Source organism: Pleuronectes platessa, chromosome 21, assembly GCF_947347685.1.
Source record: "Pleuronectes platessa chromosome 21, fPlePla1.1, whole genome shotgun sequence".
Classification (NCBI taxonomy): Eukaryota; Metazoa; Chordata; class Actinopteri; order Pleuronectiformes; family Pleuronectidae; genus Pleuronectes; species Pleuronectes platessa.
In genome coordinates this window covers 664,693-690,844 of record NC_070646.1, presented here as the reverse complement: position 1 = coordinate 690,844, position 26,152 = coordinate 664,693, and the positions used below count along the sequence as shown (strand labels likewise).

General features: G+C 46.9%; 1 protein-coding gene across 2 annotated transcripts; it reads left to right on the top strand.

Moving 5' to 3' along the window:
• Positions 1–1,521: 1,521 nt before the first annotated feature.
• On the top strand, positions 1,522–23,585 carry LOC128426745 (wings apart-like protein homolog). Of its 2 annotated transcripts, none has more exons than XM_053413779.1 (20): positions 1,522–1,635; positions 2,516–3,024; positions 6,051–6,795; positions 7,227–7,621; positions 8,058–8,182; positions 12,570–12,665; positions 12,806–12,976; positions 13,081–13,217; positions 13,372–13,483; positions 13,768–14,013; positions 14,180–14,291; positions 14,391–14,485; positions 14,751–14,827; positions 17,190–17,326; positions 17,827–17,942; positions 18,033–18,206; positions 18,867–19,083; positions 19,261–19,349; positions 20,499–20,594; positions 21,124–23,585. In XM_053413779.1, exons 2-20 carry the CDS (start codon positions 2,538–2,540, stop codon positions 21,187–21,189), a joined length of 3,693 nt encoding a protein of 1,230 aa, XP_053269754.1. In that variant the 5' UTR covers positions 1,522–1,635; positions 2,516–2,537; the 3' UTR covers positions 21,190–23,585. The 2 variants fall into 2 exon arrangements, with proteins under 2 accessions (XP_053269754.1, XP_053269753.1); XM_053413778.1 differs by lacking the exon at positions 1,522–1,635 and adding an exon at positions 2,356–2,375.
• The last annotated feature ends 2,567 nt before the right edge of the window (positions 23,586–26,152 follow it).

The following is a 26,152-nucleotide window of genomic DNA, read 5'->3' as shown; positions in this document are numbered from 1 at the left end:
CAGAGTATTGAAGCCCTCATGGTACCGATGGTCGACTGGCTGGCAGGAAGGCCGGTGTTGGCACAGGCGCTGCAGCACGCCATGCAGGGATCCCAGCCAGGCTGAGTTACCTCTGGAGGGGGGGGTTTGTGGTTTGAAGAAGCAAGGCTTGATGCCAGGTTGACCTGAGTGCCCTGCAGAAACAGACAGCCGTGGCAGGGTGCATGTCAACAAGCACTGAGATCATTTCAGGTCCTGTGGCAAATGGCAAGGATCAGACTTCCAGCTCTCAGAGACCAAGAGCCGGAGGCAGCTTTTCAAAAACTGAGAAACACTCTTTATTGTGGCATCAAAGATCTGTCACAGTTTTTAGAGAATAAAAACCTGTAGTGGAGTTTAATACAACATGAGGAAACAAGATTATAATGTGATTGTTGATTAAGTCTTGATGATTTCAAATCTGTTTACAGTCACTGAACTGCAAGAGGCATAGTGTTATCATGTTATCATGAGAGTTATCATGTTTTCATGAAAATGTAACAGGAAAACCAGTAGTACTGGTTAAGGTGAGTGGTGCAGACACATTTAGGACAAATCACACACTCATCAACTCTATTATCCAGTTGGTTTATATCGTACGCTACATAAACAGGCCACTGGTTTAACTGGGCTGGGTAGGTTATTGGTTAGCTTGCAGAATAGTGAGGATGAAATATGTTCTGTATGTAGACTGTTTCTGTTTATGGACATTATATGTGTGGATTAAATATCAGTTATGTCCACAGGTCAGATGAGATGGGGTTTGACTCTGGATTCATCTTTATTAGGACAAAAACTAATTCTGTGCTTCACTCTGAGACGAATCAGGTGATGTTCACCTTCAGACCAGCACCACAGCTCCAGTGGAGTAAGAAGAGCTGGGAATGTTGGGAGTTCTGGGATCAGACTGAGGCAGGAGGAGAAGCCACAGCAGGTGACACAGAGTGAATGAGGAGGAGGAGGAGGAGGAGGTCATTAGAAAAGAGCTGTTTCACCAGTTTGAAGGCAGAACGTGAATGCGGCATCAGTAATGATAAGATCGATTTAACTAGTCGTGTAAAGGAAAATACATTATATGCAAATCCGGTTTGAATTTTAAAAGTAAAACAATGAATGAACACACTGCTGAATTAAAGCCCAAAGTGACATTAAACCATGTCCAGATTAAAATATTTTTTATTGAATACACACAAGTTAAATGTTGATTTGTATATAAATACAAATATGACAGGTGGATTTATCTGAAAGCTCATTTCCGCGTGTTTTACTTTTAAGGCCTGACGGCTGGTTTCCGGTGAAGTGGACTCGTCTCTGTTAACTTGACGCAGCGGCAGAGTCCAATGGAAGAGTCGATCGCATCCCGGAGGAAACAATCGAGACAGACTCGGTCCGGAACCAGGAGCTGGATTCTGGAGCTCAGCTCGTAACCCGGCTCGGTTCTCTCCCGCTGGACCCGCGCTCCTCCCCGCGGCGCCTCTCCCCCGCGGACCCGCCTCGCACGGCGCCTGCTCGGCCTTGTTGATACTGTGCGGAGCGGCTGGCAGCAGGCACGCAGGCCCGGTCCTGTGCCTCGGCTCCGGAGAGTGTCCCGTGCGGATCGGCCCTTCAGCTCACCAAGTAAGAGGACGCACACACACCAGCGGCGGGCAGCGACCACAGAACCCGATCCAGGATCAGATCCACCGGCTGCTACCTGCACTTTACTGGGCTTATTGTTAGCTGCTAGCCTCGAGCTAGCGGTTTGCCGGAGTGACGGCTCTTGTCTCCTCTGTTGGGCTTTTGGCTAATGCTAACGGCTAAAAGTCCAGCCAACGCAGATAGTGACGTAAATAAACGTGTCGTGCTGTTGGTAAATACACACGTTAACACGGGATCACGTGGATTTAATGTCTGACCCACTCGGGTTATTCGCGGTATTGGTTATTTCTCCTCCTAGCATCCAATCGGTGATGCTAGCAGCCATGTAGCAGCGTTAGCTCGCTGGCTAGCTAACGTTAGCCTTGTTTTGTCAAAGCAGCTGTGAAGTGCTGCGGATGAGGAGCTGATCTTCTCAGCTCCTGTCTCACCCAGAGACTTGTGAGCAGCTAGAGACCGAGGGACTGAGAGGACGAGCTGATTCCACAGCTTCATCACATCAGACCTGGAGGAGGCCGGTTCCATGTGGACTGGTGTTCTGACCCATCATCCAGATGTTTACTGTAATGAGCCCTGAGGACGTGTAGACATCCAGTAGCTTCACAAACACACAGAGCCAGATAAGAACTAACCTGGAGTGAAAGCTTCTGAAATCACCAGTCAGATAAGAAACCACTGGAGATAAGTGAGGAGAGTTGACCTGAAACTGGCTGTTACATGAAGTGAGCGTCACTGACACTCACTGCTGCTGTTCAGTGTTTAAACCAGAATAAAAAAACCAATCTACCGTTCTTCAGTGACACTGTAGAAACGTGTGTTCTCCTCCATGTTGTCCATGACCTTCTGCTCCTCTTCCTCACAGAGAATATGACCCAGATGCAACAATGACGTCCAGATTTGGTAAAACCTACAGCCGCAAGGGAGGAGAGGGCACGTCCAAGTTCGATGAGGTTCTGTCCACCAAGAGAGGCACCCTCAGCACCAAATGGGGGGACACCACCTACAAGGCCAAAGTGGGCTCCAAGCGCGCCGGTTCCACCAAGAACGACTCGGTTCTGGAGGTGTACAAGAGGCCTCGTCCGAGCGGAGACGGCTTTGAAGACCCGTTCGGGTTCGACAGCGACGATGAGTCCAAGCCGGTGTCGTCTCGGAGCGGCAGCAAGGCCTCACCCGCCAAGCCGGCCTCGGCAGAGCCGCCCCAGGCCGAGAGGCCGGGCCTCTCCCTGGACCCGGGGAGCAGGTCCAGTCTGCACGGAGCCTCCCACACGGGGGCCTCTGCTCGGGGGGCCTTGTGGATGTCCGGGGACAGGAACCAGCCCCGGGTGGTGGAGGACACGGCTCGCTTCTTCAACAGCAGCAGCTCCATCATAGGTAATACTTTGATTATTGATTAATATGTTGATTCATCTAGTTTCTTAATTGTTTACTCTGTAGATGCCATTTAGATTTGAATGATAATCAAACTAATAACATACACAGGTCTAGACAAATATTAATATACTTATATTACTATTGAAATCACATACTAACCACGGATCAGATTGACATCAGAATGAAACCGGCTTGTCCCTGAGCAGGTAGAAGTTTAAATGTTTCTACAAGTTCCTTGGTTTATGTTTGAACTCTGTTAAATAATGACAATAATAAAACGTCTCCTTGAAACTGAAACTCCTCGGAAAGCTTGAAATTTGATATTGAACAGGAAGCAGCTGTTTGTCTCTCGGCCTGACGGCTTCAATCAGTCACAGAAAGTTTAGTTTCTATGACTTGTTAGTTTGTCAGTGCATCTTCAGCTCTGATCTTCATTCACATTTATATGAAAACTAATTTAGACGAGCAGATCCGATGGCTCAGCCTGGCAGCTTCCTGAGGAGCAGACACAAATCCATCTCGTGATGGACTGTGACAGCTCACAGATGCTAACCCAATTCTGCAAACTGCATCTTCTATCAAACTAAATACTCTTTCGGTCGTTGCATTTCCCTCCATCTGAGCCGTTTATAATCTAAAGGTCAAATAGATTCTTCAGCTTTCCGTGATTTCCACAGGAGCGGGGGTCGGGGGGCGTAAGACTCCAGTTGCATGTTGTGCAGCTTTGTGTAAAATCATTTAGGCTTGAATAACAGCTCGTCAGTGGTTTTTGTTCGGGGGCTTCGGTTTTGGTGATTTAATTTTTGACCAAACAGCTTTGGAGGAGTTGTGTTTTCTTGTTTGTCCTCTTACGGGCTGTCACTGTCAGTTCCTCACGTTCAGCTCCACCTGCCAGAGACAAGAGCCCCTCCAGCTGACTCCCACAACAAGCTGGGCCTCAGTGAGCACTTGGACTCACAGCAACATGTCCACAGTGTGGGGACATTAAGCCAAGTCGAAGCTAATGCAGAACCAGAGTTCAACTGAAGCTCTGCCATCAATAGCCTTGTTATCTGTTTACTGAGACCGGCGCTGTTGACTCAGTAAATATGACAAAATCCTCGACCACGTAATTCCTTTGAGGGAAAATGTGCGAGTGGAACTGACAACTGCAACTTCCTGAGTGATGTTTAACTCAAGGTCATGAATCAATGTTTAAACTCAGCTAGAGCGGAAAATAAAACTAGATAAATTGCTCTATTAAATACCAGGATATTGAAGTTTCTTTCCTGTCCATATTATGGCTATTTATTTTAAAGGTGAGTTGTATTAAGGGAGATGCTGTTATCCCCGGTCGTCCACAGACATAATTAAACACAACCTGAATTGAGCAGCAAGCTTCATCAATAAGAGTAGATTGAATCCTTGTGGCCTGATGGCTTTCACTGTGTCAGACCATATTAGACTTATTAGATACGTCTGAATTTGTGTTTAAGATTCTAAGTAAGTTTTTAGTTAATTTAATCAAATAGATTTTCTATACTGTACCATGTTCAGCTTTTATTAACGCCCTGAGTAAATACTCTGGATTGGGACCGCGGCCAAACCGGACATTTGTTCAATAGATGTTCTAAAGCCTGATCCATCTGATACAGAGCGATCTGTCTAGGATGCTCCGCTGTCCTCCTCAGAAACACAAGCTGCCATCTCCTCATGCATCGTGTTGTGAGAGGAGCAAACAGTCACACCAATAAACAGAAGCAGCAGTTGATGACATGTCATCATGTGTCAGGGAGCAAAGCACAGCAACAACCACACAGGCTGAAATGTCTCCTTATTTATCCGTGTGACTTCTGTCAGGTGCACCACAGCTTGTTTCTTTCTGCCTGGTTAAGAGAAGGTTTTCAAAACCAGTCCACAACTTTTCATCCTGAACTTAAACACAGATAATTCAACCAGGTGGAGAAATGCCGACATGGAGACAAACACATGGGACTTAATGCTCCTGTGTGTTTGAACCTTCTCAGTCGATTACAGTTCCTGAGAATCACACGTACATTAACCTGCAGTATAAGAGTCAGAGCTTCAACCTCTCACGTTGTTTAGCTGATGCTGTGAAGCAGTGCGACATGAAGGGGGGGGCAGATGAGGTCTCACTCAGCTTCTAAGTGTTTCATCTTGTTTAATGTTTTATTTTTCCTACACCACATCACGTCGGAGCAGAACGCAGCAGTGAAATGTCCTACTTTCTAGTTTCTCTGACGATAAAGCCTTGACAGAAAAACCACAGGCCTCCTTCAGAGCACACAGATCGTTTTTGATCTCACAATGTGAAGCAATTTCCTGTCTTTGCTCACAGTAACGAGTTCAGTATATTCACCCGCCTCTTATCTGTGATGGCAGAAACCACCGAGGCCGCTTCTAACCAGAGTGTGAGTGTTGACCTGGCAAACGGCCCCGGGCCCCGCTCTGATTTTTCTTGGAGAACTGTGTGAGCTGGCACGTCGTCAGAGGCTCCAGCTGTGTTTGTGTGCGTGACCTGTTTTCAGTTTTAGAGGTGCTTTCTGAAATGGTGCAATCATTATGAACACCGTGTACCTGCTGAGCAGCCAGAGACTGAGAGCAGGGTGGTGTTACACTGAGGCTGGAGACTGGATTCTGTAGGTTGCTATGAAACACTGCTCGAGTGGTTTGATTTAAATAAAATATCACAGGGTCCTTGATTTTTAAACAAGAAATCTATCTGAAGAAACTCTCTGGAAACCTTTGATGGTTTTACCCTTAATTACATTTTATTCTGACATTTCATAGACCAAGAAATTGATCTGTCTGGATAAAAAATGTAGAGAAGATGAAACTAAATGCCCAAGGTGGTCTGAAATATTAGTGCTGATTTAATTTGAGCAGGATTATGTGTTATGGTTAATGTGGTTTTGCTTTTTTCTGGGGCTCTGATGAGTAAATTTAACGTCAGAAAATCCACATGGATGTGATGTCAGTGCATTCTGACCATGAGACTGAATCTGTTCTCTCTTCCTGTTCCGTAGGAAAGTCCCAGCAGAGTTCCTTATCATCACTGGAGAACCAGAACAGCTACTCGTGGTACCAAAATGCTTCTGAGAGTGACAAGAAGCCGCTGGCACAGACCACCACCCTGAAGACGGGCTCCAAGGCAGAGTCCTCCTACAGCTCCTGGGATGCCATCATGGGTCTGCGTCCACCCTCACCGTGCCAGGAACCTCGTAACCCCGCCCCCACGCTCTCCTGGGTGTCAGCAGGGGTCACCATGGGCAGCTGTGACCTGGGCCCGACCCGACCCGAGAAGCCACCGTCTCCACCACGTCTTCAGAGTTCCATTGAGAGCGAGGACCTCGGGGGGGACTCTGACTTCCTCATGGAGACGTCGGACTACTCCCAGACATCCTCCTCCTCGTCAGTTGTAAGAAACTCTAACTGTCGGACTTACCGGAGGCCGAACAAACAGGGCAAAGGTCAGGACTCCAGCGCCTTAGCTAGCACTGTTTTTGGTGCAGATGGTTCCAAGCCCTCCTCTGACAGCAGTAATAAGACAGCAGGTAGTGGGAGAGGACGGGGCAGGTCAAGGGACTTCACAGTGCTGCACCCCTCCTCCATATCAATGTGTAACGTCACCATCCAGGACCGAGTGGTGGTGGAGGAGTTTAGCAGCGATGCAGCGCCCTCTAGTGGCAGCAGCAGTGCCGGCTCCGGCAGCACGACGGAGCTGGGTGAAGCGGGATGGCAGCGGAAGAAGATGGAAGAACAAAACTCGAGGTGAGAAACAAGAGGTTGTAGGTCTGTTGTTGTAGGTGTTCTCTCTCTCTTCTGTCTCTCTTTCCTCCTCCTTATCTTCTGCTCCAGTTCTGGACAAACACACTGATGTACTCAGTTGTCTGTCACCTGGTTAGAGCTTCTCCTCTGGTCAGGTCACAGAGCTCCCTGTTTGAGAACCTGCATCCTGTGAACCTGCGTTCTCACTCTGCAGTGATGAAGGAAGCAGAAGCACTTTAATCACGTCAGGAGTTTTCCAGCCAGCGTCACAGAGGTCGACTCTTCTTTCAGAATGAGCTCCGGAGTTTACCTGCAGCTTGACACCAGGAGGCTGCCTGATTGAATTATTCCTTTGAATTGATTCTTATTAATGCACGAACATAGACTTACACTTTCACATCTTAACTGTTATTCTAACACCGCCCTGTCTGCAGGATCAGGCCGACCCAGACCAAGACAAAGAAGGACAGTAAGCTGGAGCTGTTTGGTTTTGAAGACGCAGACGCACTTCAGGAGAGCAGCTCCGACAACACAGAAGGCTGCTCCAACTACAAAATCAAATACTTTGGCTTTGACGACATGAGCAACAGCGACGGCTCCGACGAAGACGACGTTGCTTTCAAAGCAATGAGGAGGGCCAAGAGGGCTGCAATGGCAACCGCTGTGGATACCGCTCTGGAGACCGCTCTGGATACTGCTCTGGATACAGCTGAAGAAACACCGACGGAGGAGCCGCCTGATCCCTTCGAGATGCTGGAGAGTTATGAAAGACCGGCAGCCAAGGAGTACAAGAAGCACTCAGAGAGGCAGGAAAGCCGGATACGAGCAGGTTAAAACAAACACACACACACACACACACACACACACACACACACACTCTTCCTGTAGAAAGTCTTTGTGCATTGTTGGATGTTTGATTTAGCCCAGGAACACAGGGAGGTTCTGATTGCACACATATTGTCACACAGCGCGGCTTCATAGTGACAATGAATTCATGTTTAAATACATATTTACATCGACGATTATCCCACATCTGAAAAGCTCCAGATATGATTACATGTTTGATACATGTAATCATAAACTGTGCAGTAGTTTGTGGTCACCAACACACCAGCAGACATGAGCCCTAACAACATCCTCTGTGTCCTCCTGTAACACGTTTGACCTCAACCTCAGTGGCCACACTGGTTTGTCTGGTTTGACTTGGACCACAGCCGATGTGCTGCTGAAACCTTGCTGACGGTGGCCGTGTGCTTTACCTGCAGATATCTTGGACTTCTCGGAGGAGGGCCTCAGGGTGGTGGCGGGCCCTCCCCGGAGGCTGCCCCGAGGAAAACCAGCTGAGAAGAACCCCGACAGCTTACGGAGGATCTTCAGCGCTCACAAGAAGGTCAGACACAGAAATCCAGTTCACCCACATCACTGTGAAACCAGAGAGGGCATGTGGTCACACTTCATGAAAGAGTTCTACCTGTATACATGAGTCTGGTGTTTGGAAGTGTCACATGTTGAAGGACCTGGATCTGTTTACCACACTAACTGAACCAAAAAACAAACAACCAATCCTGGTATTGTGTGTGTGTGTGTGTATTCAAACCCTGAAACTCTGCTGCTGAAAGTCTGAACCACTGACCAGTTCCCCAAGTCTGAGAAACATCGGTAGAAAAGGACCAGCAGCTGATTTAGAGAAACACTGAGGTTGATAGTTCCCGGTGGAAGCAGTGGACTCTGATTGGCCGAGTGAGGAAGTCTTAAATCAGAGAAACATGTTGGGTCTTTTTATTGGATGTACGAAGACGCCGTCCTTCTCTTTATATCGGTGGATGGGGACACATCTCAGGTCCACACAGAAGATTAACCACACAGCAGACTGTCAGCTGTCAATCACTAAACCTTTTCATTTGACAGACGTTTGAAGTGTTTCTCAAATGTCACTTTCCAACAGAAGCAATTTGTTTCTCACAGTTAAATCCGTCGGGTTCAGTCTAGTTTTTAGAAACTGTAAATACGAAGGATTTATTTTGATTAAAAACAGACGAGCATCGACTGAAATGTAATGAGCCACAAAATCTGGTGCATTTTATCTCCACTCATAAAAATATCAAATTATGGTCTGTGTGTGTGTGTGGTTTTATGCATGTGAAGCGCTAACTGTAAAACCTTCCCTCGTCTCATACCAGAGAGGTGTGTGTGTGTGTGTGTGTCCGGTGTGTGTGTGTGTCCGCGTGTCCGCCCACACTCGGTATGACTCACTACTGTGTGTGTGTGAGAAGAGCACTGGTTTATTCCTGACTGGATGAGGGGATGGATTGAGTCCAGTTTGAATCTCTGGATTCATATTGATTTCATAAGAGCCAGGTGTCTTTTTATAGCAGAGACAGATCAATGTCATCAATGGAGTGTTATAGCAATGGAAACCTCAAGCAGCTCATATTTACTGTATGCGAGTTATCAGTGTTTCATACTTCCGGCTCCATTTAGCTCCTGTGTGAAACAAGCTGCAGGTGAAACCATTCGTCAGGATCTGATTGTAGATCTGTTGATTTGATTCCACTCTGGTTTGGCTGCAGGTTGGTGGTGATTAGATCTGAATCCTGTGATGTGTAGAGTTTGTCTCTGGCTCCTCGAGGCGTCTTGTTATAAACGTGTTCTCTTCAGTCTGCAGCTTTTTAACTTTCCATGGAACCGGGGTTCAGGCTTGTTGTTTAATTGGTGAGACTAATTTCTGAATTTATATTTGAATTAGTCTCTGGAACAGTCACGAGTCGTTGCCTCTGGTGTTTTCATTACTGTTTTGTAATGATGGCAAAGAAAATAATCATTTTGCAAATTTTACTCTATTTTTCTTCCATAGAATCACATTGAACTTGAAACTAAACTAATCTTTCCAGCCGATGTAATGTTGGAATATCATGTGAATCACTTCCTTCAGACAGGAAGTGAATTATTACTTCATTTCAACAGAAACATCCTGAAGACAGAGAAATAACAGAAGTCAACGATTACTAATTTGTGTCGTCAAGACAGATTTACCTGAAACTGCTGCACATGCTAAACAAAGATATAATATTTATAATTATAATACAAGATTGATGATATTTATTATGTTCCAGTGATAGTCATCAGGATGTAAAGATATATCTGTTGGCTGTCATGAGACCTTGAACTCCATCTTTTCATATCGAGCTCCGATCAAATGAAGTTATTCTCTAGACGTAAACACGTTTAACTCGTTGAAGGTAACGTGAGGTCGTGACTTCTCTGGCCTCAAGAGAGAAAGTGTAACTGCTGCATCAGAGTGACATCGACAAAAAGAAGAATATTTAACACTGATCCAAACTGTGGGGGGGGGGTGCATCACCCAAACAGAGAAACCTCATAATGATGATCCTGGCACTGATCCATCCCAGAGAAACTCAAACACGTCTTTGACCATGTAATCAAATGGCTCATAACATGTTAACGTTGAATCCCCCTGATCCCTGATCAGCTCTGACTCAGCAGCTCCGACACAAAGAAGAAGAGAAGTTAGTTGTGAGTTTGTCTCTGAGCAGCTGAATGAACTTTGTTAGTGCTGCAGTCTGAAGGTGATTTGCTCTGTGCCCTCTGCAGACCAGCAGTCAGGGTATTAACAGACACTTTGCCCATAGGAGCTTGATAATATACATAATGTACTTTCTCTGGTTCTCCAGTTTCATGCCCTGACTCTCTCGACCATTTCCCTCCCTCCCTGTTGACTTATGTATTCTCCGTGTCTCCATAACTTCCTCTCCACCACTTTGTGTTTGCTCTTACCTCCTCTCCCTCGCCCTCCTCCCTGCTGGTGGTGTTATACCTCTCCTCCCTTCCTCTGTTCTCTCTCTTCACTCAACACTATCTTGAGTGAGACCTGAGTTACGCTCATTATAAAAACAATGGCCCTTGAAAGTGACCAGCCTCTGGAGGAGTCATCCAGACTCGGCCTCTATTACAGTAAAGTGTGCACGTGGCGTTTGAGGAGAGTGCATGTTGTTCGGTTATTGCACCGAGGATGCTGGGAGATATTAATGTTAACATAATGACGTTGATGTTGATGAAATCAATATTTAGGAGACGTGTTTGGTTTGTTCAGTGAAAGTTTAAATGAGTTGAGCTGTTATTACATCCACAGCAATGATCCAGTGTGATTCTTCTCACTCATGAACCACATGTAGATATATATTAATAACAGGGATAATGAGGAGACACCCGTCAGTTGATAATTGATCCGTCCGATATTCTCGAACATGTGATAGCTCAGTTTTGGAGGAAAAACTTTTATGAATATACATATTTCTCCGCAATACTTTGTTTGAAATGATTCATACTCGTATGTTGTGTTATCAGAAGCCGGGTGGAGCAGCAGCAGTTTGAAATGATGCAACAGCCTGGACATAGACATAACAGAAAAATTATGGACCAGTTCAACTCTATCGTATTTAACTGGCAATATTTTCTCAGTGGATATTTCCTCTGCTTGCATGGTTTAGTTTTGCACTTCAATAAACTGTGTCTGACAAAGGGCTAAAAAAATAAAAGATAAGTCACCGCACAGGTCAAGAAACTCTGTTTTGAGTCCATGTCTCGATCCGTCAGACTGAAGTTAGTTGTTTGTTAATAATTCAAACTCTGTGACTTCGTGCCTTTTCTTTAGTTTTTGTAATTTTCTTCTGGGCTGCCCCCCCCCCCCCCCCCCCCCACAGGGCGGGTGTGGTAGGTGTCCGCCTGTGTCTTCCAGATTACTGTAGGAGGCTTTAACTTGGTGTGTTGATGTTCCAGCGCAGCAGAGCTCATCCCCGACCTCCTCTTTTGTCTCAGCTTATTAACCCTGCAGTGCACCCCCCCCCCCACACGCTGCTCCACAGCCAACTCGCTCTCTTCTCTATCGTTTCTTTCTTCCTGCCCGTCCTCCCCTTGTTTCTTCTTTTGTTTTTCATTATGAAAACCCCGGCAACCACCAACCACAGGTTTGGCAAAAATATACAAAGAGACCGGAGTCGAGCCAAGGATGAAACCATGAGTGTGTTTGTGCTCGTTGTGTGTGTGTGTGTGTGTGTGTGTGTGTATCCTGCTGTTTGATCAGTGCTGGCGGACTCTCACCAGTTTAATGTAGGATCTGCCTTCCCCTCCTCCTTCCACGTCTTTCTTTACCCTCTTCTCTCTCTTTCTTCTCCTTCTTCCTCCACACATTTTATCTACATCCTCATTTCTTGCTTCTGTCCGTCACTTCTCATTCTGTCAAGTTCAAGTGAAATTACTGAAGTGTGACATTATGAAATGAGAAATGTCTTTTCATTATTCAAACAGAAATCTTTTGACGGGTGTTTTTTTTACACACAAGTCTGAGTGCAAATTTAAAAAATAGATTTCTGACTGTTTTAATAAAGAACCCAGTCCTGCTGCCTCCTCATGTTACAGGACAGTGATTTGCATGAAGGACACTTCAAGAGAAGCTTCTGGACAAATAGTTCATCTGTATAAAACTTTCATTTAATTTATAAACAAACTAAATTGAATGTTGTCGTAAAAATTCATCATCAGATTTGAACTGAGTTCCCTGTTGATGATTCCTGAGTTTTGATTTCTATGACTCAGTTATGAAATAATAGATTTGCAATCAGTGTTGAAATGCGACCTCTTGTTTTTGTGACTGGTTGTATCTCATAATACTTTTAAATTGTTTACTTGGACGGTTTGAATGTGTTTATATTCTTACATATTATTTATACATATCTGTTGTGTGTGTGCTCTTGTTCCAGTCTCCCACCAAAGCTGTGTACAACGCCAGACACTGGGCGGTGGAGAGTGAAGAGGAGCCCCCCCAATCTTTTGTCGCAAAGGCACAGACATCTCCTGTAAATACACACACACACACACACACACACACACACACTTTTACTTTCAAACACAAAATGATTTAGGGCAGTGCCAAAAAGTATTGATGTTCCATATTTATTATTAAATCCATTTTCCATCATCTCCTCCGTGTGTCCAGACCACAGTCTCAGCTGGAGGAACTGGGAAGGGCCCGTCTGACGCTCAGAAGGATGATGGTGTTTTCAAGACTCCTCCCCCTCCTCCCAAGGTCACGAAGTTTGTGACCCTCCCCACGAATCTCTACCAGGACACCATCACCACACTCAAATGCCGCAAAGAGCACAAGGAGGTAAACTAAACACCTCCCTCCTGAATCTGTACCCCCCCCGGTAGTGAAGATGTATTAATATTTAAAAAGATGTTTCTGCTGACTCATCCTCTTTGTTTCTTAAGTTGTACACAGTGGTCCAGCATGTGAAGCACTTCAATGACGTGGTGGAGTTTGGAGAGAACCAGGAGTTTACTGACGACTTTGAGTATCTGGCTACTGGTCTGAAGAGCGGGCAGCCTCTCAACACACGATGCCTCAGGTAGGAAGCTGCTGGCACGCCCCCTGGTGGTCGGCCCCTGGCCCCCTGGTGGTCAGCCCCTGGCTGCCTGAGCTCTACAATCCTTCCCTCTGTAAAACACTTGATCTTCTCTTCACCCTTTGCTCATGCTGTGTTCTCCTGTGGGTTTCTCCAGTGTGATCAGCCTGGCCACACGCTGCGCCATGCCCAGCTTCAGGATGCACCTTCGGGCCAGAGGGAAGGTGGCCCAGGTCTTCAAAACCCTGAACGACGCCCCACAGCACCCGGTAACCAGCAGCTCCTTCTCCTGTGTGTGTGTGTGTGTGTGTTTGTGTGTTCGTCCTTATGATGGAAAGACTTTGGTTTTCTTGTTTGGAGACGACAGGATAGAGAAGTCGTTTTCTGTCTGTGTTCAGCTGAAGGTTGTTTAAGATGCTGCATGGAGTCATCATGTTTAATCTCAGTGTGTTCATGTAAACATTTAGAAAAACAATAATTTTGCGTGACAAATTTGTGCTGAATAAAAATTGAAAGTAACATGAATGATTGATTGATTCCCTCGTCTGTGCAGAATCTTGCTCTGTGCACGGCGTCTCTCATGTACATCCTGAGTCGAGACCGGCTGAACATGGATCTGGACCGGTCCTGTCTGGACCTGATGATTCGGCTGCTGGAGCAGGACCTGGACCAGTCGGGGGGGGCAGTGGCAGACCCCAGCGCTCAGTTCAGCGCCAGGGAAATCGCCAAGATGAAGGAGAAGATCAGGAAGCTCTGTGACACGGTGCACAACAAGCACCTGGACCTGCAGAACATCACGGTACAGAAGAGCCCTCAGGCTGATCCTGGACCAGCTGCTTTCAGCTGCTCCTCAGTCACTCGACTCACAACCGGCCCACGTGTCCAGATATTTATAGGAGGAAGCGTGGAGGTGTTTACTCACTGAATAAATGTCTCCTCCTTGTGTCCCTCCTCTCTCCCTGTAGACGGGTCATTTAGCCACGGAGACGTTACTGTCCCTGACGTCCAAGCGAGCAGGAGACTGGTTCAAAGAGGAACTCCGGTTACTGGGAGGACTGGACCACATCGTAGATAAAGGTGAAATGTATAATCATGAAGTCGTAGTGACTCAAAATGACTGATGATGATAAATCTGTTTTCTGATTGTGTCTCCATGTTTCTTTTGTCGCTCCACAGTGAAGGAGTGTGTTAATAACCTGAACCAGGCGGAGGAGGAGAAGCTGGTGTCGTCTCTGTGGGGAGCCGAGAGGTGTTTACGGGTCCTGGAGAGTGTAAGTACCACACTGACCTGGAAACAGCTCACCTGGATTACGTCCCAGTACAAACTTGAAATGGTCCCTTAGTGTAAATGTGTTACATTTAGTTTGTTCAGTCACACTCAGGCTCAATGTGTTAAACCCTTAAGGAGAGATTCCTAAAGATCTGCACACGGCCGTCGTCATCCAAAATGAATTTACTAAATCAGCAGCAGATTCTTTCAAAGCTCATGTTGATGCATATTTCCCAAGAAGGTTAATTTTATTGTTGTACAAACAGGTCACGGTTCACAACCCGGAGAACCAGAGCTACCTGATTGCCTATAAAGACTCCTCGCTCATCGCCTCCTCTGCTAAGTGAGTAAACTTGATTCTCAGGCCTGAGCCCACACTCGAGCTGCTCGCTGTGATAACAGGTTTATTTTGATCTGGTGCCACGTCTCTCTGGTTCTCTTCTTCCTCTGCACCTCTTGTTAATCTGTGTTTATTCTATCTTGATTTCCTTTCTCCTGTTGGCTTGTCACTGAGGAGCTGTTGTGGTATGATGGTTGAAATGTTCTTTTAAAGCAAACTGAGGACATAGTGAACATTTTAAATATGGTTTCCTGGAACATAAAGACACTGAACAATGGCGTCTTAAATCCAAACCATCCACATTGATTTCCTCTCTCAGAAACTGAACAACTGTACAGACTGTGTGTGTGTGTGTGTGCACTTCCCTCTCAGTGCGACTCAGTGTGCCTGATGGTTATTATGCGAATCATTATCAGGGTTTTGTTGTTCAATTTCCTGGTTGTGACATCCTGTCAGTCATAGCGTTGACCTGTGACCTCTGAGCTCGGCCCGACGGCTGGTGGAGCGTCAGCAGAGGGAGTTCAGTCCAGTGTGGAGGTGACCTGACCTCCTTCTCCTTTCTCTTCTCCTCCGAGCGGCTCTGCCCTCCAGTGCTCCCAGCACCTGTTGCTGTTTTTGTTTAAGACTGATACACTTGAATTAGGTCTAAATTATTATTTTATTTTAAAGTCATAATTGTGCGACTTGATGAAAAGGTTGAGGTGTCTGGTTTGACCCCCGGCTGCTTCACCCACTTTCCTCTCTCTCTTTCACCGAATCAATCAAAATAAAGGATAAAATGCCAGAAAATAAACCTTAACTACATTCTTCACTTGACCTGAGACAGAAATCATGATTTTTGCAAAACTTTTAAACTTGTTAATTTGTGTTTCTGTTAGTAAGTTTCACGAAGCTCTCTCCAAAATACGTTATCGGTTGAAAACCTCCTTCTGGCTCCTCCTCCGTCACCCTCTGTGTGACCGGACCTTCGCCCTCTGCAGAGCGTCTGCAGTGAGAGGGGGGGGGGGCAGAATGGGTCAACAAAGAGCTGCTGTTTCAGTGGGTGACACAGGCCTCAGTCTGAACATTCAGCTGTCCTCTCCCTTAACTCGATTAACCCCCCCAAACCACAGGGTGAGCCAGAGAGCGAGCGAGCACTGCCACCGAAACTCTCTGTCACACACACATACACACACACACACACACACACACACACACACACACCAAAGTCATCTTTAATGGTCAGGATCTCCCTCCTCTCCTTTACGCTTCTTGTCTCTTGTTTTCTCACTGTTTCACTTTTCTCCTCCTCTGTTTCCTCTTTGTTACTTGTGTGTGTTCACCTCGTTGTTTCTACACAAACTCACCGCTCTGCCTCTCGGAGTGGTTCAGCTGCCTGCCGGACTAATTCAATCATCTCCTAAACCACTGTGTTTGGACACAGACACACACAGACACACACACACACACAGCCCTGTTGCTGATCAACTCTCATCTGCGTATTGGCAGGAACTAAAGATTCCTCTACAAACACAATATATGTTTCACTTTGTGTTACAGCTCTGGCCTCATTCATCAGGGTTGTTATCTCAGCTGCAGAGGAAGTTGAGCAAATGAACTTCAACACAAGGAATAGAAAGAAAAATAATATCGTTGTTTTATTGACTCTTCTTTATCGCCTACTTCTGTCATATTCACACACAGATACTCCTACATGTATCTCCTAATCCCCGTCTCTCCTCTCAGCCGACACTGATCCGTCTCCTCTCTGATGTTTTCATTTCCTCCTCCCGCTCGGTCCTGATGCTCAGACTCTGGTTTTACTCTGTGTTCAGTCACTGTCGTCATTACATTTAATCTCGTTATTTACATCAGGCTGTTGACCTGCTCTGTCCCCTCAGCTGCTGCAGCCGTGTGTGTCTGTGTGTGTTTGTGTGTGTGCGTGTGTGTGTGAATGCTGCTCTGTTTTATGATGGAGTTTTAAATGAAAGAGGAAAATCCAGTTGAATCCAGTGAATTAAGTTGTGTCTGAGATAAACAAGTGCATCTGATTTTATTTTTTATTATGATAAGACAAAGTAAGTGAAGCTATGACCAATGAAAATATACTCCTGGATGTTTGTATGTGTATATACATGTAAAAGAGTTTGTGAAGTGTATAAAGTTTTGTAATAAATATCACAGAAGGCAAAACCCTGTGAGTCCTTTTCACTTGAATTGACTCTTTAACTGGTTTGTTTCTAACTGGTTTCTCCTCCTCTCCTCTCCTCCTCTCCTCCTCTCTCCTCCTCTCTCCTCCCTCCTCCTCTCCTCTCCTCCTCTCCTCTCTCCTCCTCTCCTCTCTCCTCCTCTCTCTCCTCCTCTCCTCTTTCCTCCCTCCTCTCAGGGGTTTGGGCCGGTGTGAGGCGATGATCCAGCGTTACAGCCGGGTGGTGAACTCAGATGGAGCCGTGGTGGGGAAAGCAGTGGAGAACTGTATGAGGGCCATCATAGGAGTCCTGCTCAACCTGACTCACGACAACGGTGAGCAGTCTCACACTGAACACACAACGAGGACGTGAGTCTCACACTGAACACGTGAGGAGGACGTGAGTCTCACACTGAACACGTGAGGAGGACGTGAGTCTCACACTGAACACACAACGAGGACGTGAGTCTCACACTGAACACGTGAGGAGGACGTGAGGAGCTCGTGTGGCTTCATCTCAGACCCACGTCGTCTGTGGTCCATCTCCTTTGTCTGAGCCACAGAACGTAGCTTCTCCAGTGGAGGAACCTCAGGAAGTTTTTATCTGATTCCACCAGTTTTTGATCTACACGTGGGGGGGCTCACATGAACGCAGGGAGCTCAGAGCTCCACATACAGAGGGAGAGTGACCTCCATCTCAGCTCAGGACCACATTGATTAACATGTCTTTACATAGGAAACAGTGGCTGTGACATCAATGTAACTTTAAACAAGAGGTTGATTCAGTACAAACTAACCATGGCGGTTGTGTGTCTGTGTGTCTGTGTGTGTTCAGAGTGGGGCAGTACAAAGACCGGAGAGCAGGAGGATCTAATCACCACAGCTCTGAACTGCGTCCTCAGAGCTCCTCAGTATATTCCACAAGAGCAGAGGTTCGACATCCGAGTTCTGGTGAGTAAACACCAACTGTGAGAAGTTCTACAACATTCAGAACCGACAGGAACAGAAGTGACCCGTGTGTGTGTCTGTGTGTGTGTTCAGGGTCTGGGCTTGTTGATCAACCTGGTGGAGTACAGTGCCAGGAACAGGTACTGTCTGATGGAGACGGAGATGGAGGGAGGTCAGGGTCCCTGTGACTCCACCGTCCTGCTCAACCCTCAGCACCAGGACCTCACCAGCAGCGGGCCGCTCAGCGCCATCGCTGCCCTGGTTCAGGTACCACCCTCCCTCATGTGCACAGCCTCACTCCGGACTCCGGCTGCAGATCAGATTTAGTTTTTAACTTTCCACCAATTTCATTAAGTCTTAAAAAACACAAGCCGATCAGCGTTTCCCATCAGGTCTGAAATATAGTTTTCACTTGACCATGAAATGAAGTTTCTCTCTCCCCCTGCAAACTGGTGGAGCTTGTACATTGGACTCTGGACTGTCCCATGTCCCCTGTCCCCTGTGCTCTCATCGTTGTCTCTCGTCTCTCGGCAGCTCCATTTCCCATAAGTACCATTAAAGCTTCATTAAAATCCAATCATCATATTTAATCAGATCTGGCTGCTGGTCTTTTCCAGACTGACCTCCAGAGGTCAGCAGGAGACTCGGCCACAGCAGCTTGATGACACACAGGAGCAGACCAGAGAGCACGGGGGGGGGGGGGGGGGGGGGTAGTATTCATTGTGTTGTCCCAGTAACACAAATAACCTTATTTACTGATCTGAGTTTGAAGATCGTTGTTTAGAACTGGATTCAACCAACTAACTCCTCCTGAAGGAGACGCTCAACAGTGGAGGGAACCAGACTAGATGCCTACTGGCAGCAAACCCCCCCCCCCCCGGTGGAGTTAAACATGACACTTGAGTTCAACTTCTCCTTCCTCCTCAGCTGTTCCTCCAGCGGGAGCAGGCCGCCATCCTGGCCGAGGCGCAGACTGATGACCTCATCAAGGAGGCGCCGAAGCCTGCGCTGGACAAGAGTGGAGAGTGGCAGGAGACGGGCGGGGAGATCCAGTGGGTGGCTAATGAGAACCAGCCCGACAAACCAGAAGAGACCAAGGACAAGAAGAATGAAGAGGAGCACGAAGAGCTGGACCTCAACAAAGGTACAGACCCTTCTGTTGTGCTGGTGTATTCATTTATTTATATCTCCCAGTTTATTAATTTTTAGAGGTGTAAAATGATCCCTGAGTGTTTGTTCCTGGTCACCATCTTCCTCCTCCTCCTCTTCCTCCTCTTCCTCCTCCTCTTCCTCCTCTTCCTCCTCCTCCTCCTCCTCACAGCTCTGCAGCACGCAGGGAAGCACATGGAGGACAGCATCGTGGCCTCGTACACAGCTCTGCTGCTGGGCTGTCTGTGCCAGGGGAGCCCGGTGAGTCCACACACACACACACACACACATACACACACACACATATACATATACATATACATACACACACACACACACACACACACACACACACACACATATACATACACAGACTCGCTCACAATTAGACAGATTCTAGATAAAGTTATGACGCAGCAGAGAAACAGTGAATAGATTTCTAGTCCATCTTTTGTGTTGCTGCTGTTTTTGGTGACGCACAAAACAAAATCCATAACTCACCAGATTTTAACTTTAACTTCACAACAACACAAACCTTTAGAAACTGTTTGGTTCACAACAAGATGGAAGTAAAGCTGCTTTTTGTTTCATGAGGATTTTAGTTTGTCTTAAAGCTCTTGTCCTGTCATATTGATCACATGATGTAGCTGCTGTCTGTCCCTCATGTCCCTGACTGTCCCTCATGTCCCTGACTGTCCCTCATGTCCCTCATGTCCCTGACTGTCCCTCATGTCCCTCATGTCCCTGACTGTCCCTCATGTCCCTCATGTCCCTGACTGTCCCTGACTGTCCCTCATGTCCCTCATGTCCCTGACTGTCCCTGACTGTCCCTCATGTCCCTCATGTCCCTGACTGTCCCTCATGTCCCTCATGTCCCTGACTGTCCCTCATGTCCCTGACTGTCCCTGACTGTCCCTCATGTCCCTCATGTCCCTGACTGTCCCTGACTGTCCCTCATGTCCCTCATGTCCCTCATGTCCCTGACTGTCCCTCATGTCCCTCATGTCCCTGACTGTCCCTGACTGTCCCTCATGTCCCTGACTGTCCCTCATGTCCCTCATGTCCCTCATGTCCCTGACTGTCCCTCATGTCCCTGACTGTCCCTCATGTCCCTGACTGTCCCTCATGTCCCTGACTGTCCCTCATGTCCCTCATGTCCCTGACTGTCCCTCATGTCCCTCATGTCCCTGACTGTCCCTCATGTCCCTGACTGTCCCTCATGTCCCTGACTGTCCCTCATGTCCCTCATGTCCCTCACGTCCCTCATGTCCCTCACGTCCCTCATGTCCCTCATGTCCCTGACTGTCCCTCATGGTCCCTCATGTCCCTGACTGTCCCTCATGTCCCTCATGTCCCTCATGTCCCTGACTGTCCCTCATGTCCCTGACTGTCTTTCTGTCTCTCCACCAGTTGAATGTTACTACTGTGAGAGAGAACCTGCCCAAAGGAGATTTCTCCATCATGACAGAAATGCTGAAAAAGTTCCTCAACTTCATGAACCTCACGGTGAGTTTCAGGTTTTTCTCCTCAAGCCTCACTGGTGTGCTCAAACTGGGAATACTGGAAAAAATTTTATATTGAGCACAAATATATTAAATATTGTCACCAATTAAACAAATGAAAAACTAATCACACACTTTCAATTTATCTACACACGTGTTTAATGTGAATTCTATTTGTTTGCAGTTTAACGAGTTAATGAATTAATGAAAACCGTTAATTGAACTGAACCATCTGATCAGAGAACATGAACCTGAGGTGATAGAAATAATGATTCTTAATTAAACATGTTTCTTAAATGGAACATTGAGTTTGATAATGAAATAATGAAGTGAGTCATTATGATGCATAAATAAATGAGTGTGATTCATGAGTGAATTAATTTGTTAAATGAACAATTAGTTATAAATCTAATGAACACGTGATGATCAGTGAATGTCCTCAGAGCAGATGTGTTGGTGTGTGAATATGTTTGTTGTATGCAGTTGTGTGTCTGTGTTGTGTTGTCTCTGACCTCTCCTCTGTGTCTCTGCAGTGTGACGTCGGCTCCACAGGACAGAAGTCCATCAACCGGGTCATTGACTATCTGGAGAACTGCTAGAGAGAAGCCTGTCTCACACACACACACACACACACACACACTGACACACACTGACACACACACAATGACCATCATCTTCCTCTGTTGTTTTCTTATTTCTTTCGACACACGGTCATCGTCTCTCAGTTGTCACCAGACGTTCTCATCGTCCTCCAGTCAAATAACGTTTTACTGTTTTAGTTCCTGACTTAACTTCACCTGATCATTGGTTACGACTTCATGAGGAGCAATGACCCCCCCCCCCCCCATCACTATCATCCTTTGTTTTACACACTTCATTTGCTTCTCACCCGTTTTCTATTTGTTAAAGTTGCTCAGAAGGTTGTGTTTTCTTTCCTCCATGTTTTTGCTCTTGATGAATTTCCTCAGCTCCTCCCTATCTCTTTCTCTCTCTCTCTCTCTGTCTCTCGCCCTCTCTCCCTCCTCATTCATATGGACAGATGACAGATCGGAGACAATAAATGTTTGCATGAGCTTCGTTTATAAAAGCTGAAATGTTCCTTCTCTGGAAGTGAGAGCTTTCCTTCAGTCTTCAGTCAACAGACTAGAATTAAAGTGGTTGTTCACCTTCTCCCATCACGCTGAGCACCCTCCAGTCAGTCGGCACCAAACAACACACCTGAGACTAAAACTGAACGATCCTCCAAGTTGTTAAAACTCTCTGGAAACTGAATGACCCCCCCCCCCCCTTCACCAAGAGCACAAACTTTCTCCTCTCTAAGAATCAATCCCCCTCCTGCTCACCGTCTAATCTCGGTGTATCTGCGGGACCGGAGCCCTCCAGACCAGAACCTGTCCTCCTTCAGCTCCTTTCAATTACCGCCCATGTGTGTGCACGTCGCTCGGAGAAGAGCCTTCAATTACAGCACAAAGGAGAGGAGACCCCCCCCCCCCCCCCCCCGGTCCGAGAGGTGAAGCCGAGCTGCTTCTCTCTGGTTTGGAGCCGAGCCGCCAGCCGAGAGGCTTTCAAAGACCCGTCGATCGGTTTCTTTCTCCTGCTCCGTGGTTTGTAGACGTGAGGACTCGAGCTGTAAAATCCCAGAGTTCAGTTTGTAGTTAACTTTATGGAGAAGTCCTCCTCTGGTTTGACTCTGTGCACAGAGGAGCTACTGTGGAGGGCTGTGGAATCATTCAGCCCAAAACGGCCACTAGAGAAATACTCAATTCCCGTCCTTCAATGTTTTACATGTTTGAAACATTTTTAGATTAATCTCAAAATGAAAAGACGCCTGTTAAACAAAAACAAGTAAATCATCCACCGCACTTCGGTCTGAGGGAGTTTTCATTTTTTTTAAAAAGACGTGAGACAACTTCTCACGTTCTGAGGAAAACATCAAACGAGTAAACTGAACGTCGTGTGTGAAACTGGTGTCGTGGCTTTTAACTCATTTATAAAACATTAGTAAACAACTATCTAATTATCAAAAGGGAAATATTCACTTTATTAACTTATAAATAGTACTTATTAAAAAGTCCTATTTTAACGTGAAACCCGCCATTCAAATATGTTAAATCCTACTTGAAACTATAACTTCAGAAAGTTCACTGAGGATGAAGAAGACGATTCGAGTGGAGAACAAACGTCACGTTGAAAATGAAAAGACTTGATTTCCTTTTCTGAAAGTGCTCATGGAACAGAAAACACAAACCTCTGAGCAAAACACAATGTGAAAGCTTCAGTTCACTTTTTCATTTGTTTTGTTTCCCTTGTGTTTTTCAATCAGAGCAGAAAAACACACGTTTGAGTTCCTGTTGCCCGAGAAGAGCTTCTGTTGTTTTGTGTTTTCTTATTTTGTGGAGTGGAAGAGGCTCCCGCTGAATCAATCTGTCGGATTTGATGTTTCCATTTAGGAAAATTAACTTTCAACTGTTTTGTGTTCTCATTTGAATACAGACAAGTTCTCTAGAATCTCATCTGCTGTTAAAGTTCAGAACAGAAGTCATCGAGCATGTTCATAACCCTGATTTTGTATTTGTCTGTTCATCTGCGATCATTTACACACACACACACACACACAGTTTAACCCTCACACTCCCTAAAGTTTACAAGAGCTTTATTCACAGACGTCTGGAAGAATGAATTGAAGAGTTTTTGTAAATAGTTCCTGTACAAAGATTTGTTTCCTCGTGTAGGAGGAGAGACTGATGGGTAAATGGGGTGGGGGGGGGGGGGATGTTGGGGTGGGGTGAGGGGATTCAATTAAAACATTTAGACCGGTAGACTCTACTTTTCTGAATCTGACTCTATTTTTCCTTTTCTAAAGCCTTGCTCTCCACGTCGTGTTGTTGTTTTTGAGACAGAGCTTCACAAGCCACTGCAGGAAAACCTCTTTGTACCCGATGTCTTCGTTACCATGTACATAATTTTAAAATAATAAAAATTGCTACTTTCAGTATTTCCTGCTCGTTCTATTTGCTCTGTGTTGTTGCTGATGATCCTTTCTGAGAATCTTCTGCTCTAAGGTTTAAAGATTTATTTTGTTTGGGTGGAAAATACTTCAGATAATTGAGAAACTATTTTTTTGTTCTTCACAGACAAAACTAAACTACAACGTGTTTGTTCAGTGGGGGAAAAAATGTTGCACAATATTTGTTTTCTGCAAAAATATATTTAAAGTTATCGACAAGGCTTCTCGAACATGTAAAATAAAACATTACAGACAGAGCTTTGTCCAGAAGTCATTACAAACAGTGCGTCAGAAGAAGAGTTCCACACTTTCATTGAGTCTTTAAATGTCTCTGGGTCCCTCGTGTCCCCACCGGAGCTCCTCCGGGCTCCTCCGGGTTCCTCAGGGTTCCTCCCGCATGAAGGTCCCTCACGCGTGCACCGTGGTCCCCTGAGAAGGTAGCGAGGCCCCCGGGGGCCGCGGGGTGCGGGTGGGTGCGGGCTCCTCGCGGGCCTCCTCCTGCAGGAGCTCGCTGAGGGTGCTGATGTAGATCTGCGCCATCTGGAGCGTCTCGGACTTGGACAGCTTCCTGTCGCTCTCCATGTTGGGGATGACGCTCCGGAGCCGGTCGAAGGCGACATTCAACCCGAGCATCCTCCTCCTCTCCCGGGCGTTAGCAGCCAGCCGCCGCCTCCTCTGCGCCCGCTCCAGCGTGCACGTGTCCGGCTGCAGGTAGTGCAGCGCGCCGCCGGCGGCTCCGAGCCGCAGCTCCACGATGGCGCACGGAGACTCCCTGAGGTCACAGCCGCCTCTGGTGCGCTCCTCGCCCGCGCGTTCCTGCGCGCGGCTCCGCTGCAGCAGAGCCTGGAGGTCGCTGTAAGCTGCCGGGGACCCGGGGCCAGACCCGGACCCGGGACCGGACCCTCGCTCCGGATCCACCGTGATGAAAGGAGCAAACAGGCTTTTACGCGGCGACATCGCTGTCACTCAAACTTTCTCCAGAAGCCAAACTCGATCAGTTCACTGGGAACAAAGTTTCACGCGCTCAACTTTCTCCACTTTGGGTGGATTTATGGACAGGGCAGCCGCGGGCACGCGCAGTGCGTGTCCCGGGGGCGTGGAGAGGGTCGTGTGCTGCCTAATGAACAGAGCCAGCGCGCAGCAGGACGTCCATTAACCAAGTTCATCAAAAGAGGATTAGAAGCGTCTCAGTGCTGTGGAGCGGGACAAGGGGGGGGGGAAGGAAGGACGAGAGGAAGGAAGGAAGGAAGCATGAGAGGTGTTGAAAGAAGAGTGTCTGACCAGAGGAACCGTGAGTGATGAAGATCAAATCCTTGATGATGAAGATGAATTTGAATCTTATAACTTCTCCAAATCCACACTGGGACCAACTAGTGCAACAAAACAAAGAAAAACTGATGTTTGATTTCAGGTGGTTGAATCTCGTCCATTGTGCTGCTTGGTCCCAGGTTCGAGACCCGATGAGGGAGAGACCTGAACTCACCAATCAGCTCAGAGACCTGATCTGACCAATCAGCTCAGAGGCTTTATCGTCTCCTGCAGAAACTACAGATTTCATCACCTGCTGTATCAGGAAATATCAAGATTTAAAACATGAAGACACATTCATATCCACTGTTCAACACATGCAGCACAAACTGATGTTAAAGGGAATGTGCACAAAGTAGTCTGCACATAGTTGATTGTGTAATCTTGTTTATGAGTGTTGACTCTTCATGTGCTGATCTGAGACCTTCAGGTTCTCTTCACTCTTCTCCTCCTCGTTGTGTGAACGCTCCATGAAGGAGGAGGACGTCTGAGGAGCATCTTGATTCTGTCTTCTGCCTTGTTTGTGTCTCGTTGTGTCTCGTTGTGTCTCGTTGTGTCTTGTTGTGTCAGGTTGTGTCTCGTTGTGTCTCGTGTCTCGTTGTGTCAGGTTGTGTCTCGTCCGTCTCATCAGCTCAGCACTGGTACTTGTTTTTAAGGTTAATTAAAAGCGTTGCGGCTCCCTGAGGTTGGACCCTGATGATGACTGACGGACCCTGGCAGCCTCGTCTCATCTGGACCGACTCTAATGGGATCTAGCAGCGTGTCCTGAGCGCCGTGTGCCAGCCCTCTGCCGGGCCGGGCCTTTACAAAGGCCCCAGCGTGGCAGCGAGCCGGCACAGAGCTGGCTGCGTGACTCCCAGGAGCATAATAGACTCCTTCTGGCCAGGAGGACCCTCGCTGTCCCCGGCTTCTTTTCATCCTGGACCCGGAGCACGTGGGGAGGTTTGGCTTCGCGGCTCAGACGACAGTTGTTGGCACGCTCCGCTTTATTAAACCCAATGAAACGGCTCATTGCAGCCAGTGGACGGACACAGGCCGGGGATCAAACCTCACGCCGCCATGACGGCCGACACCCACACAACTGTTGAGTCCTTCTGGGAGGTTCTCTCCAAACGCCACCAGGCTGAAGATGATTTCATCTTTTATACAGATTGAATAGAACTCACAGAAACACGGACTTCACTTGTTTTCAAACTTTTGTCTTCTCTGCTCGGGGGGGGGGTGGACTTTTTAAATAAATCATGCTC

What these genes read in the sequence shown, in the direction of transcription:
- LOC128426745 (XM_053413778.1), top strand. An exon ending in CTCAACACACGATGCCTCAG is followed by an intron (nt 13,218 to 13,371) that starts GTAGGAAGCTGC and finishes GGGTTTCTCCAG; the next exon opens with TGTGATCAGCCTGGCCACAC. An exon ending in TGGACCTGCAGAACATCACG is followed by an intron (nt 14,014 to 14,179) that starts GTACAGAAGAGC and finishes CTCTCCCTGTAG; the next exon opens with ACGGGTCATTTAGCCACGGA.